The sequence below is a fragment of the Coffea arabica genome, chromosome 7c, assembly GCF_036785885.1.
Source record: "Coffea arabica cultivar ET-39 chromosome 7c, Coffea Arabica ET-39 HiFi, whole genome shotgun sequence".
NCBI lineage: Eukaryota > Viridiplantae > Streptophyta > Magnoliopsida > Gentianales > Rubiaceae > Coffea > Coffea arabica.
Window position 1 is genome coordinate 6,857,033 of NC_092322.1, and position 14,603 is coordinate 6,871,635.

General features: G+C 35.7%; 2 protein-coding genes across 3 annotated transcripts; one reads left to right on the forward strand and one right to left on the reverse strand.

Moving 5' to 3' along the window:
- Window positions 1-478: 478 nt before the first annotated feature.
- On the reverse strand, window positions 479-4,113 carry LOC140010435 (lipid phosphate phosphatase epsilon 2, chloroplastic-like). Of its 2 annotated transcripts, none has more exons than XM_072057443.1 (4): window positions 3,355-4,113; window positions 2,444-2,609; window positions 1,591-1,664; window positions 479-905 (listed from the first exon to the last, which is right to left on the reverse strand). In XM_072057443.1, the coding sequence occupies exons 1-4, from the start codon at window positions 3,640-3,642 to the stop codon at window positions 648-650; spliced, it is 786 nt and encodes a 261-aa protein (XP_071913544.1). In that variant the 5' UTR covers window positions 3,643-4,113; the 3' UTR covers window positions 479-647. The 2 variants fall into 2 exon arrangements, with proteins under 2 accessions (XP_071913544.1, XP_071913543.1); XM_072057442.1 differs by having other exon boundaries at window positions 2,384-2,609.
- A 143-nt stretch (window positions 4,114-4,256) lies between these two features.
- On the forward strand, window positions 4,257-5,135 carry LOC113698686 (psbQ-like protein 3, chloroplastic). Its single transcript, XM_027218583.2, has one exon. The coding sequence runs from the start codon at window positions 4,512-4,514 to the stop codon at window positions 4,962-4,964; it is 453 nt and encodes a 150-aa protein (XP_027074384.2). The 5' UTR covers window positions 4,257-4,511; the 3' UTR covers window positions 4,965-5,135.
- Window positions 5,136-14,603: the final 9,468 nt, after the last annotated feature.

The window sequence follows — 14,603 nt, forward strand, 5'->3', positions numbered from 1 at the left end:
TTTTCTATTCTTGTGAGCTTAATATTCACCCCAGCTCCAAAAAAAAAAAAAAAAAAAAAAATCCTACTACATACAACATTTCAATTTAAAAAAGACCACTTGTTGAATAATCATAAACGAGAAAAAAAATTGTCATCATTAAAGGGTTTTTCAATTTAGTAGCATATAACCAACAATCTTTACCTATATGTCATACAACACCAACATCTATTTTCCATGATAATAAAATTAACAATCAGGATTACAAAAAAAAAAAAAAAAAAAAAAAAGAAAAGAAAGAAGAAAACACTATAATTGAATGCTGATCATCAAATGGAGCAGATCATATAGAACATGATACAAACTACATAATGTCATATTTTTCGTTTTTTGTTTGATCCAATATATTCTTTTTCACTTGCAAGGTCACTATTAAGTATGATCATCAATAACTACCTTACCATTTGCAATCAAATAATGAAAATTTTCAAAATTTAAGTGCAGAAAAATCTTAAAGGCTGGCTTTGAGATTTTCATAATCACCAAAATTTGAAAGCAAATTTCGTCTATCAGAAATGCAGCACCACCCTGAGAGGTTTCGAATATTATCAATGAGACTATCAGAAACCTCCTGAAATTATGCCCGAAAACAAATGAGAAAGCGCATGTTAGCCTGAGAATTTCCTAGACATGTACAAAGTCAATGGTTCCATAACCCAGTACCTAATAACATGTAAAATAAATACAGTGCAAAATGCAGCACCACCCAGGGTGACGACAATCTGAACCCACAAGTTGGATACATATGCCTTTAGTACAATAGAACTCCAGGCCCAAAACCACAACGTTGAGAAGACAGTTCCCAACAAAGCACCCACAACGACTTGGCTGATTGTATGAAGCTGTTGTGAAACACGAAGCCAGCTCTGCAAACACAGCAAAACATTGGCAAGCACATTTACCTGAAGTCAGCAACTGAATACATCTGAGTTTATTCCATATTCAGTAATACTCTCTATGAAGAAGCACCCCTCCGAGGAGGCTTCACAAGAAAACTACAGCCTCGTGTATCTGAGATTTACGAGGTCAAATATGTGACCCCTGTACGTGAAATATGGAGAAAGTTAAGGAAGGGAAAGAGGGGGGCGGGCGCCGGGGGGGGGGGACAACGAGAGGAGAACGAGGAAGTTCTTATTCTATAGCTGATCAGAAAGAAAGAAAGAAGGCAATCAATCATGATGCATGCTTGTTTCAGTCAGCAGGGATCGCTATAGTTATAGTCAGAAGCTACCAAATACAACGTCCTTATCTTGGACCGTTATGGGTTCAGGAGAGTACCTTTATGCTGTGTTTACAATTTTGGTTCACAATCAAAAGCAATGCATCATTGTAAAATTTTTTCCAAGGTGGGAAGAAAGGCAAATTGATCATGAGCAGTGAAGATGAAAATAATGTAGTTATTCACTACAGTTATTATGTAAGGTTGTTCTTCTACTATTGTCTAACCGAAAATTATATTTTTACCAGAAAGACCCCATATGTCATAAACAAAAGATTAAATACAGAGTCACTGGATTCAATTGAGCTAAAGAGGTCGTGTTGGATGCTTACAAAGTAAGACCCAATTGAAAGAAAAATCCCACTGATGGCAGCTGTAATTCCATTCAACCCCCAATATTGAATCACTGCAATGAGGAGCGTAAGGAACCCGAATTCAGACAAATAGGTTGTATAACATACTACAAGAAGGGAAGTGATGGTTAAACATCATCACTTAATATAAAAAGAACCTAGGTAAACTTTTTTTTTTTTCCACATTCACTGGAATATGAACCATATGATTCTTCAAAAGTGAAATCCACTGATTGAGAAGAGTAAATTTCTCAGAATAATAAAGAAGGGAAGATTCAAGAAACAATTTGTTGGTAAATTGACAACAACACAACAAAATTACTCAGCAAAAAGACAATGCAAATTCATGAAATAAACTCATACTACTACTACCTAGAGGAAAACGATACCATCTCTGTCAAAAATCTGAAAGGTGCCAATGGTACGCTTTAACCTACTTAGCAGTTAGTCTCTTATACTTTGGATTATGAAAAACATCTAGCAAATCTCAGCCTTTCATTCTCAAATGCAACTGTCTTTTTACCCTCAACCTTTCACCACATCAAAGCTATTCCAAATTGTTCCACTGAGCTCCATCTAGAACAAATTCCTTCACAAGGCAACATGTTTATCATAAAATTATATCATGTAAAATAATTTAGCAAAGTTTAGGCTCTTCATCATCTTGATTTCTAGCAAATATATAATTCTGTTGGTTCCCTTTACAGGTGCACTCAGTGATCTAGTAAAATAAGTCCAATCCGTCTTTATCTTGAATAGTTGGAAAAACCACCTGATAGAATGATATATGTAGTTATATAGGAGATGGACAGAGCGTGCGAAGATGGCATGCCTGGGTCTGATCTTAAATTAGAAACAGGTCGTTCTTGGTTTAATAATCTCTTTAACATAATTCCCATTGCCATATTCATAACAGAACCCCAAGCAGCCCACAGTGCAGCCGCATCATGCCTTACAAGGAGAAATATGCCAAAGAGTACCGCAGTCAGCCACTTACTCTGCATCAAACGCATTTCAACTGAGATTATAATACTACAAGAGTTTCACCTCAAAATGCTGAAACAAGAGCAGAAACCTTTCTACAAATGGCAACATACAAGTCACTACCAGATATAGTTGACCAAATTTAAGCAAGTAAAAATTACAAAAATCCAGAACGTCTCCTAGCAGGTTAATAGTGCCTAAGAATATGGTTTTTACATAATTTTAAATGGAAAGACACAATAATTTAAGAGCACCACGGGGGAATCACATATAGGTCAGCGGTAAAGTGTCATTGCTCCTCAGATTTAGAATAAAGTTGGATTCACAACCTCCCAACCTCTCCCTTTTTCAAAAATAAATAAATAAATAATACCCATTGAGCGTGCAGCGCAGTTTTAAGTAAGCAACCGTATTGGATTAGCTTCAATAAAGTTCAAATTCTGATGCCAGCACTGACTCGCCTGCATAACGCCCGACACGTATTTGCAAGACTACACAAGATTACTCAAATCTGACACAGTACGAAATAGACAGAGATAAGCCGAATAAAGCTAGTAGAATCAGCCGAATGCTAAATGCAAACGTAAACGGAACAATCAAATGCAGGCCCTTGCACATAATAGAAAACTGGACAACAATCCATGGCAGAATCAGACATAGTCAGAGGCCTCGTATTGGAAAAAGAATTCGAGTTCCCCCTTTCAAAACTAAAACCCAAAAAAAAGAAAAAAAAAATAGTGGAGATTAATATGGTGGTACCAAGTTATTAACAATAGCTTCGAGTCCACTAGCTGCAGGACCGGAGGACCCATCAACGAAAGCTTCCTCTTCCAAAGCTCCGAGGGTTCCTCCATCGCCAGGGTCATCACCGGGTCGGAATCTGCTGGGCTCGGTCATCAGGCTGCTTTGTTTTAGGAATTTCTTCTTACAAACCTGCAATCTTGATGTCAGTGGAAAAATATTTTGGTGAGGAGGAGGGGGTCTTACCAAGCGCGTTGGACTGGGAATAAAAGTGGGTCTTCCAAAAACAGCAGCGACAGATGACATTTTCCCAACCCCCTTGACTTGGATCACAGTCAGACCATCTTATATCATATGGTGGATTACCAACGCATGAGCTGAAGCGATGTCGGCCTCCTCTCCCCTGTTCTTTTTCTTTCGGTGGGAGCGCCCTTTACCTCTTCGGCTGTAGCCTATAAGCCTATAACTAACCGAGTGGCAGTGAAGCCCACAACGTGTTATTCCGAGGTTGTTAGCATGCACTGGCAATTTTCTCTTGCGATTTTATTATTAGCATATCAGGTATGCATATGTGTCTCCCACTGTGATTAAATCATCGAACGATTTCTATAATGTTTGGATTCGTTAAAAAACAAATTATAATTAGGTTGAATATAATAATTTCGCTGTTAATTATAAGTTTTTATGTAAAAAATATAAGTCAGTCAACTTTAGAATAAAAATTAGGTATTTCAATTAAAATAAAAGTCATCACCCGTCCGCCATTAACCTCTGATCATTTTTACCAGATTGTCCTGCTAGATGCTCAATCTATAGGCCATTATATTTCGCATGTTGGTTATATATGTAATTTTGCATTTCTTTGACTTTTGAGACACAAGATAGCCAGCCTCCACGCAAATTCTACTGCATGCCGAAGCTATCAGAGTGCATGCAAATTTTTCTCTCAATCGACAGCTACATACATACAACTGTACAAGTACAACCCACCTCGATGTTACTTCCTTAGCCTCATCTCATTTCTTCCACAGCAGGCTGCTGCAGTACGTCTTAAATCTACACCAACCAGGCTATGGCATTAGCAACCCTTGCACCACCAGACAGCCCAAGCTCCTTGCTTCTCGACTTCGATTTTCGATTTAAAACACCCAATTAAGGGTACAAGAATAGCACAAATGGCCCTCCACATTACCAGGAGAAGAGCGACAACGAACATTTTGGCAGCTTCAGTTGGGGTGCTGGCAATGGAAGCAATATCCTGTCAACAAACTGCTAGTGGCTTTGATTTTGGAATGACCGCACCTGAACAGACGCTAGAAGAGGCCGAGAGCGGGATTAAAGGGCACGCTCAAAGTTTGATACAAGTGAAAGAATTGCTGGAGGCAGAGTCATGGAACGCGGCGCAAAAGGCACTGCGGAAGAGCTCAGCATACCTAAAACAAGATATATACACCATTATTCAAGCTAAGCCTGGAAGCGAGAGGCCTGAGCTGAGGAAGTTGTATTCCGATCTATTCAATAGCGTCACGAGACTGGATTACGCAGCAAGGGATGAGAATGTGCCACGTATTTGGGATTGCTATGGCAATGTTGTTTCAGCCCTTAGCAATATCTTGTCAAGATTATAATTGTTGTATTGCTTATTTTGCCCCTGATTAGTTGTGATTGATTAGGAACTCTTGCTGCTGCTGCTGTCAACTTGTATCCCGCGCGCGAATTCATGAACGGTTTGGAATCTCAAAATTTGATATTTTCTTTTCCAAATGACATAAATAAGAAAATACAAATTGATACATCAATGCTACATTGAGTTAAAAATCCCCCTCCATCTCAATTATCACAACAATTTTCAATTATGAGATAAATTTGTGATTGTTGTTTTCTTGTCGTGCTTGTTTATCTAAATAGCCAAGAAGGACCAAAAAACACAGAATACTGACGTACGTAAACTCACAAGTGTAATAAACTAGTTATTTATCGCATGCTTCACATGGAACAAAAAAAAAAAAAAGAATTGTTCATGGTTGGTAAGAATAGTCATACCAACCAAGAGCAATTCTTTTTTTTTTTTTTAATTTTTTTGGGGAGGGGGCACATGAATCAAGACAGTCAACATATTCTCGATCAGTGCTGAGAGCAGAAGTAGTAAAATCCTTAACCACCCGTCCAAGGACCGGTGACCATCACCACCAGTGCATTAAGGCTTGATAGGGTGGGAGTCAAGGTGGTTTTACTTAATTTGCTATAATTAAATGTGGTCTTACTTAAAAAATTCAGACGAGTGTATAATGCACTCATCTAATCCGGTGGTGGTTCAGTTCCCTCCGAATTATCCCAAGATCTTTTCAGGTCCTCCTCTCCCCGTAGTGTAGGAAGTTATAGTATCGACCAAAAAAAAAACCAGAAGTAGTAAAATCCCTCCCAAATTTTAGAATCATGTAAAGAAATGGGCTGCAGTTGTTTCTGGATTTGGATATTAGGAGTCCAATGACTTCAACAACTCGATTGAAGCTGCCTTTCCGAAATAGCTCGATATTTTGGGCTCACAACGCACTAGCCCATCATTGAGAATTGGATTCGCTCCTGTTTTTCACGTTAGGTTAGAGATCCACCAAATGACACTCCTCACAAAAGCAACTAAAAAAATGGCGTAGTACCAAAAAATTCCCTCAAATTGATACAAGTCATATTCCAAGCAAAGAAAATTAACAAAAAAAAAAAAAGGCAAAACCAAGGATTTAAAACATGTCAATAATGTGTTTTAGCTTTAATTGTCTGGATTGGATTCCAATACGGAAAGTTTTCAAGCTGAGTATGATCTGATAAGTGCAGGAGTCATTCCAGACTAATGATAATGGGTAGAGCCTCCTCAGACCACAAAATTTCTCGAGAAAAAAGCAAGAATAAGTTCTGGCATTGCAGTTTAACTCGCATATATGTTATATAACATAGCTCTGATTTCCTTTCCAAAGATTCTCTGGAGTACTTTACACGCAAGCGGGTTGAAATTAGAGATTTTTAAAAGCTTCCGTTTGGAATCTATCTAAATCACCTTTCAAGAAAATCGAACGTTGAAGATCAGCTTCCTTATCTCACCAGTACAGATATATAAAAGCCATAAGCATGATACTACTTTCACTGCTTGCAGATTCTCCCCTTTTCACTAGTAGCATCCGTGGTGCTTTTCATCGCCTTCTTCTTCCTGCTTTTTAAGATAATCTAATTAATATGAAGCCTTTTGGTAAATTTATGCCTATAATATTCCAGGTTGTAAAACTTGGACAAACAATATGGTCGTCAGATCAGTGTCCGGGAATCATGGAATGGGGATGAAGCGCCTTTTGTTTTTACTCATCTCGATCAGCCAGGTTTCTGCATTGTTCGTCGAAAGATAGTCAAATGAGATTATTGAATAGTTACTTTTAGAGAATTATGATGGGGAAGAAAAAACAAAAAGGGCTAAGACTAACCAACCTTTTCTTTTAACATAAGATTAAGATTTGAGCATAGTATCATTATTGATACGAGTTGTTGATCATTAAACTTATGCGTCTTGGACAAAAGGGCCTCTTTTCTATTGAATAGCCTCGAGATTGGGATGTAGCACATTCGTTCCTTCCTTAATTATAGTCCACAGTAATATTATAAACCGATCAAGCAGATACGAAGTCTCTAACTGTTGCATGTCCTATAAGCATCATTGTCAAACGTTAATAGTTTTTCCGCTTGCAGAAGGAAAGCTTTTTATACATGTGTCTCCAGTTTTTTAGAGTTACCAAAACTGAAATCCCGCAGGTAGCTTGAAAGAAACTTCACGAGCTTAAATGCTGTCAAAGTTGCTGAATGTCAACTGCCTCCACGATACTCGTTCTCGAATTGAAGCAAAACCAAGAAATGATAATGGATCTTTAAGCTTTGCAGTTGCAAGCATCGGTTGCTGGTTGCTTCATTCAATTTATGCAGCTACGCATGGCAAGCCAAATGCAACCACTTATTTTAAAACCTTTATAAAGAACCAAGTATTTGCATTATATTGACAGTTCAAGTGCAGCATACATCAAAATTAATCAGCAACTTATTATTTGGAAGATACGGTGGCAAATCTATTTCATTGGACATCTTAAATTAGCTTGCCTATCAGCGAAAAGCACGCGCCAACTTTTCCTATCGATTTTACTAGATTATATTTGATATCAGAATAATTTAATTAGTAGAAGAATAAGTGTTGTTAGGATATTTGTTAACAAAACAAATATATATTGGTTTGTTAACAAATATTTTACCTATGATTCGTTACGTAGTATGTTATTAAGTAATTTTTTATTGAGATTTTTTAGAGAATTATTAGTCAAATTGTGTTGATTTATTTCCTCGTAAACACTATAAATATGGTATTTATGAGTGAAGAAACTAGCATATTTTCACCTTTAATATAAGTTTCTTATAATTTTTTTTTTTTTTTTACAATGCTAATGTGCTATTGCTTAATTTATGCTTTAAAAAATCAACAATGAAATTACTCGCATACATGCTAAGTGGGAAAGTGTCGGTCAAAATTGCCTCACCATTGCATGAACACCTGCAACAGGACTAGAACGATAAATTGACGACGGTCAGACCAAAAATAAGCGTAGGCAGTAGGCCAACTGCTAAGTCTAAGCAACATTTCATGACCTATTGATATCAGCCATTTGAGCAGTCAGCAGAAGTGTAGGTGGTGTAAGCTGTGGTGGGGGTCGCAAGGCTGAGCCCTGGTGGCTCCACGTGCAGGATTCAGGTACGACGGTTGGAGATAGGGCTGCAAACGAATCGAGCCGCTCGCGAGCGGCTCGAGTTAAGCTCGACTCGAGCTCGAGCTCGAGCTCGAGATTAATCGAGCTCGAGTCGAGCTCGAGCCAGTTCAAGTCAAACTCGAGCTCGAACTATTAAGCTCGTTAGCTCGCGAGTCGGCTCGCGAGCTTGAGTATATATATATATATATATTTTTTATTTTTATTTTTATTTAATAATAAAATTACGTATATTATATATATATTTTTTATTTTTTATTTTCATAGTGAAATTACGGATATATCCTTAATATTTTATTATTTATTCAGAAAAAAATATTATTTTATTTATTTATTTTAATAAAAATATTTTTTTTTTATTTTTTTCGAGCTCGAGCTCGAAAATTGCCAGCTCGTCGAGCTCGAGCTCGAGCTCGAGTTTGGTAAAATTTAGTCGAGGCTCGGCTCGATTAGCTCAAAGCTCAATTCGGCTCGGCTCATTTGCAGCCCTAGTTGGAGGAGATGGCTGTCTGGCCTTCAATGTCAGGACTCAGGAGAGGGAAAAAAACCAAAAAACTATAAAAGGGGTCATGAATAGAGGAGGAGATGCTCCAATATATCGCCTTCAATTTGAGCGACGAGCTCCTAATCCTCTCCCTACGGCAATAGGGCTGGATGAAAGAGTCTCTGTCATGGTTAGATCAATCAATTATAGAGCTACAAGTCTGACGCCAATTTGTTTTACAGTAATAGTAGTAATTAACTTTTCTTGCACATTTCAGAAATAATTAAGTAAATGACTTATTAATAATTCAAAGATTACAAAGTGTAATATCTTCAACACTCAACAGCAATTAATCGACGACGCTCCCAACATGCGGTATCTCATTGTCAATTTTTAGTTGAATCATTATTACCTCTCAATCTCTGAGGACAAACAGCCAATTATGGATGGCCATTTTTTAAGCAGCCCTTTCATCTTTTTCTTTTCTTTTTGGGTCTTGTGATGGAGAAATCATATTTGAAAAATGCTTCGAAGATGACGCGGGACAAGACTTTTGTCAAGTATGCAAAATAGGAATCAGCAGCCTGTACTCTAATCAACCTGTTGTGCTCGTCTTTTAAGTCTTACATTACACACGCTGGCAAATGAATAAGACGTCGTCAACCAATGCATTAAGGTTTGGTAGGGGTTCAAACCTTGCTTCCGATCAAATTGTCATAATTAAATGTGATTTTATTTAAAAAATTCAGGCGAATACGTAGTGCATCCGTTTGGTCCGGTGGTGGTTCAATCCCTTTCGAATTACTTCAGAACTTCTTTAGGCCCTCCCCTCCCCATAGTGTAGGAAGCTATCATATAAAAAAAAAGAAAAGAATAAGACGTCACCATGCTGAAAAGGGCATCTGATGGAGTTTTTTTTTTATTATTATTATTCTTTGTAGAATTTGACGCCATAGACGAGAAGAAGAGGCGTTAATGCATGAAGAATTAAAGTTTCCATTGGAGAACTGGCCGTGTGATGGACTCTTGATAGAAATGGTGTCTCAGGAGCCAAATGCTTTACACCTAAGGATTGCTTTTGCAGAATGTATACTGAATCTGATTCTCAAAAAATATAGGCTTAAAAAAATAAATGTTGATCAGGTTCTTAAAACACTATGGATATTAGAATTGTGGATAAGTCCAAATATCAAATACTCCCTCCGTCCCGTTTTGTTAGTCTTGGTTTTTTTTTCACACAGATTAAGAAAGTGTAATTAATTTGGTTGGAAACATAAATTTAGATTAATAATTTCCTAAAATACCCTTATGCTAATCACGAAGAGTGCCAATTAATATCAGTTACAGCTAATGGGTTAGTATTGGAAAAGCTCAATGTATTCAATGTAGTGGGTTAGTATTTAATAACAATGTATTAATAACAAGATATTTAATAAGGGTATTTTAGACAATTTGAAAGATTACTACATTTCTTAATGGGAAAGTGGATTACAATTTGGGACAGACGAAAAAGGAAAACAAGGCTATCAAAGTGGGACGGAGGGAGTAGTTTAAAGTATGAAAATATTGCGAAAACAACTCCACTAAACCACATTTAGTTTAGTTAATATTAAACTTTGAAATTCTAGATTCTAGAGAAATAAAATATCTATTTCATCCATCCATTCGGTAATAAAGGAGATCCTTTAGCTCGGATCACTAAACGCATTTAAAAATGGAAAAGACGAAGTTCCTTAATTAGAAGTTAGTCTACTCCAATCCGGCTTTGCCTTTTTTCTTCTCTCCCCTCTTTATCACATAGAAAAATTCTTCAGCAGCAGCTTAAGCGCGTGGCCGAAATTAGATAATGTATTACTTTTGTTATTCTTAAACGATCTTCTTTCTCGAGACTAACGTTAGAAATAGATACTCCCTCCGTTTCACTTTTGATAGTCCTGTATTCCTTTTTCATCTGTCCCAAATTGTAGTCCACTTTCCAATTGAAGAATGTAGTTATATTTTAATTTTTCTAAAATACCCTTATTCAATGTAAGTAGTTGTTACTATAAATTTATCCTATTTAATAAGAGTTGATTCTTTTTTTTACCATCAATTCAAGTTCCCATAAAGTTGTACCATATTTAATGTGAGGGTATTTTAAGAAAATAGCAATCTAAATTTACTTTTCCAATAAAGTTAACTACTTTTTCTTAAACTGTGTGAAAAAAGAAACGAGACTATCAAAATGGGACGGAGGAGTAATTTTTAGTTGTACATCAAGAAGGCTTAAGACGTCGTTTCATGGTTGGTTATTTATCGTTGATGACTTACCTGCTAAGAGTCTAAGACCAACAAAGCAATCATAGAATTAATCAGCCGATAGTTTTCCTTTCTTGAAACTGGCAATCATTAACTTGTCACAGAAAAGAAACTGATAATCACCCTACCAAAGGAAAATACTTCAAATCCCAGTGTTCTAATCAATTGCAATGTCCAAGCGAATAGAACCCCTCTCTGATCATGTATATTAGGGTCGAAGCAATGAAGGAGATGAGGAGACCAACGTCGGTCTCCTGCGCTGCCTGCCGGATTGTCCACATAAATTAGGTTGTTTAAGAAGTGCTGAAATAGTTGGCTTTAAACGATGCAAAAAAAAAACCAATAAAACATGGAGTATTACACTTGCCTAACTCTCCAACTTCCTAAACTACGTGGTGGCATTCTTTTTGTAAGCCAAGGGCTTTGTTTATGTCATTATTTGGAAAAAAAATTACTTACATTATAAATATATTTTTAATTATTTTTTATCCCAACATTACAAAAAAACATTACAGTATTGTTCTCAAAAAATATTTCCTAATATTTCAAGCTCTACATTTGGATTCTGATTTTTGCAGAAAAATTTTTTAGTTTTTTTTTTAAATATATTTTTCAATCACCTTTTTATTTAACATGCATTAAGTTGTTATAATACATTTTTCTATAAAAACTTCTAAAAATTGCAATCCAAATAAGCCTACGAAGAATCCAGCTAATTCCATATTTAAGTTGAGCTAGAAAATGACGTGGGAACCCTAACATTAAAAAAATTAAAAATAAAAAAGGAGAATACGCTACTACTAGTAACCGGTCAAATAGTGGTAAAACCATGAGTCTAATAATTTCTGGTCACGGAGGAGTCCGCTCCTCAGCGATGGTAGCATGGTTTTCAGGGCCTCTGATGGGAAAATCTATGACAACACGCGAATGCTGCTGCTGCTGCTGCCATCAGCGCTATGGCGTACGGGACCCGAGTTGCAATTGTTAGAGCTGCAACAGTGAAATCTGTGTCCCCTTTTCTTGCTCCGGAGTCTCTTAGACTACCAAACGAGAATGTTCTAAAGATTATGAAATTGGGATAATTTCAGAAACCTCCTCTGAGCCTGAGGATAAGATTTTGACAATAAAATTAGTCTAATTAGAAAAAGTAGCATTTAAAAAAATGCTTAAAGGAGAGAGATGAAACTTTGGTCCCATTTGACAAGTGAGTTTTTTGAGTGTTTGTTTAAAAATTTACTGTAACTTGCTGTAGAATCTTCGAAAAGTTTTTTGAAATGTATAAATTTTTAAATATTTTAAAGTGTATAATTTAAAAGTTTTAAAATTTTTTTTGAGATTACTGTAGTTAAAATTGTTAAAAAACTTATAACAGACAAAAAACACAATAGACGAAGGAGATTTTCTATTAGTAACTATGGCAAAATCACAAGAGATGACTAGCAAACATTCAAGAAATTTTCAAAATCACAAGAACTATAGCAAACATCTTGTCAAAAGAGATGACTAGACTGTTTTGTTGAATTTCGTGGTCATTAGTAGAGCTTTATTACTTATTTGTGATGTATAATTTATTAAATGTGAACTTTTGGGGTGATGATATGTGTGTATTAATTGTTTCTAAATTTTAGTTATTTTTATTCTTTTACTAATACAACTTATATAAACGCATAAGGGTATTTATGGAATCAAAGTTTCGTCTCTTTCCTTAAAGTACATTTTTAATGTTACTTTTTTCTAATTGGGCTAATTTTGTTATCAAAACCATAACATCAAGGAAGGTTTGCGTAATTTTGTGAACTTTAGAGAGGGGCTAGTAAAATTGTCAGAAGTCTCAGGGAAGGTTTCTGAAATTATCCCGGTGAAATTTATTAATTTCACATTAACTACAATTTTAAATAAAATTTTGTACTAGTATTTATAATCTATCCAATTGACCAGCTGGCTAAGACAAAGCTTCTTCTTATCTTAATGGTCCCAGAACCAAATCCCACTTCTCCAATCCTTTCTTGAATGTTTCTCCAATCCTGCCTCAGGCTCAAGGGCGCTGCTGATCACTGTTGAGTGTTTTCATGGGATGATGCACTAGCAGTGAAATCACACACAAAAATGGTGTGAAATCATTTAGTGACATTTTCCCAGATTCAAGTTCAAGACAGTTATGATAAGACTCCTGGGCACCCGCCACCAAGTTCATTTATGCGTATTGATGAAAAATGCAACACAAAGGAAAGGAGTAAGGGCCAAACCAGATGTTGTCTCCAAATACCAGAATAAAATATGAGTAGTTGAAATAGTATAGCCTAGCATTCACGTTGAACTCTGCACGCTGAGTTATTGTACCATGATGTCTCCCGTCTTGCTTCTCAGACAATGTGATGTCTTCTTCGGTGGCCAAATATTAACTTGAAAACATCCAGATGTACAAGCTTACCAGGAGGAGCAGGCGTGGTGTACTCAAGACTAAAATTCACGTGAAACTTCCCCATTCATCAGAAAGAGGAATGTACACTGCAGACCCGGCCAGTTTTACATTGTACGCGTATATTGTCCTGCTGATAATCTACCTCCAAATGCTTTGACAAGAATGACAAGGCCTGATTGAGCTTGGTTATCAATTTATCCACCATTAGAAGAAACTAATAAAATTTTTTCGAGGTAATGAAATCACTTACTATATGAAAATGAAGAGTGAAGACTTCTTAAATTCTCATGGTGCAGTGTAAAGTTGGATTTGGAAACATCTTGAATCCTCCTGTTAACTTTAGCAGAGAAAATTTAAAATTTTTACGCACAATTAACTATTTTTTCAGGTACACGGTAGAAGAACCTATCGTCAAATGACTATTTTTTTTCCTACTCCTTTAACATAAAGATTTTTCGCTAGGTTCAAATTTTGAATTCTTAATTTGTGCACCTGGTATGCATCTATGTCTTTCATGTAAAAAAAAAAAATCTTTGCATTAACAACGTAGGAAAAATTAGGTATAATTTCAGAAACCTCCCTTAAGGCTTGCGACAATTTCACTTAGCACCCCTCAACTTTAAAAAATATCACTTGCATCCCTTATTTTTAACTTATTGTAACGTTACCAACCTGTTTCAAATATATATTATAAAAAAAATCATTTCTGGACAGAGAATATATTTTCATTCCAATGCTGCCCTTTTTTTGTAAACCATTTTGTTTACGTAAACAATTTTAGTCAATCTCTTAACTTTTGAACACTTGGTCAAGGAGATTTTCTTTAAAAAATTTGAAATTGCAAAGTTTTAACAAGGTTGAAAGACGTATTAATAATTTATGTGATATTAGTCTGGAAAAGGAATATAATAAAACTTTGAAATTTTAAATAATTTAGAAAATTCATAGAAATTACCCGAGAATTTTACAATGAAGATAATAGCATTTTGCACCTTGAAGACAGATCAAATGAGTTTCCAAATTTATAGTTAAGAAATTTATTTTATTCAAGTTTTCAAGCCAATAATCTGGTCAAAGAATTAGAAAACTTTAAAAATTTGCGTACAATTCATAAATCCTTAATTTCATCCATAAACATTTTTGAATTACAAAATAAATTTTGGTCTTTGAGAAAACCTCAAATGAATTTGTGAACATAAAAATTTTTGTCCTTTTTTTTACAATTCACAAGCCATCCACCTACACAAGAAATTTAGAAAATTTTGAGAAAGTC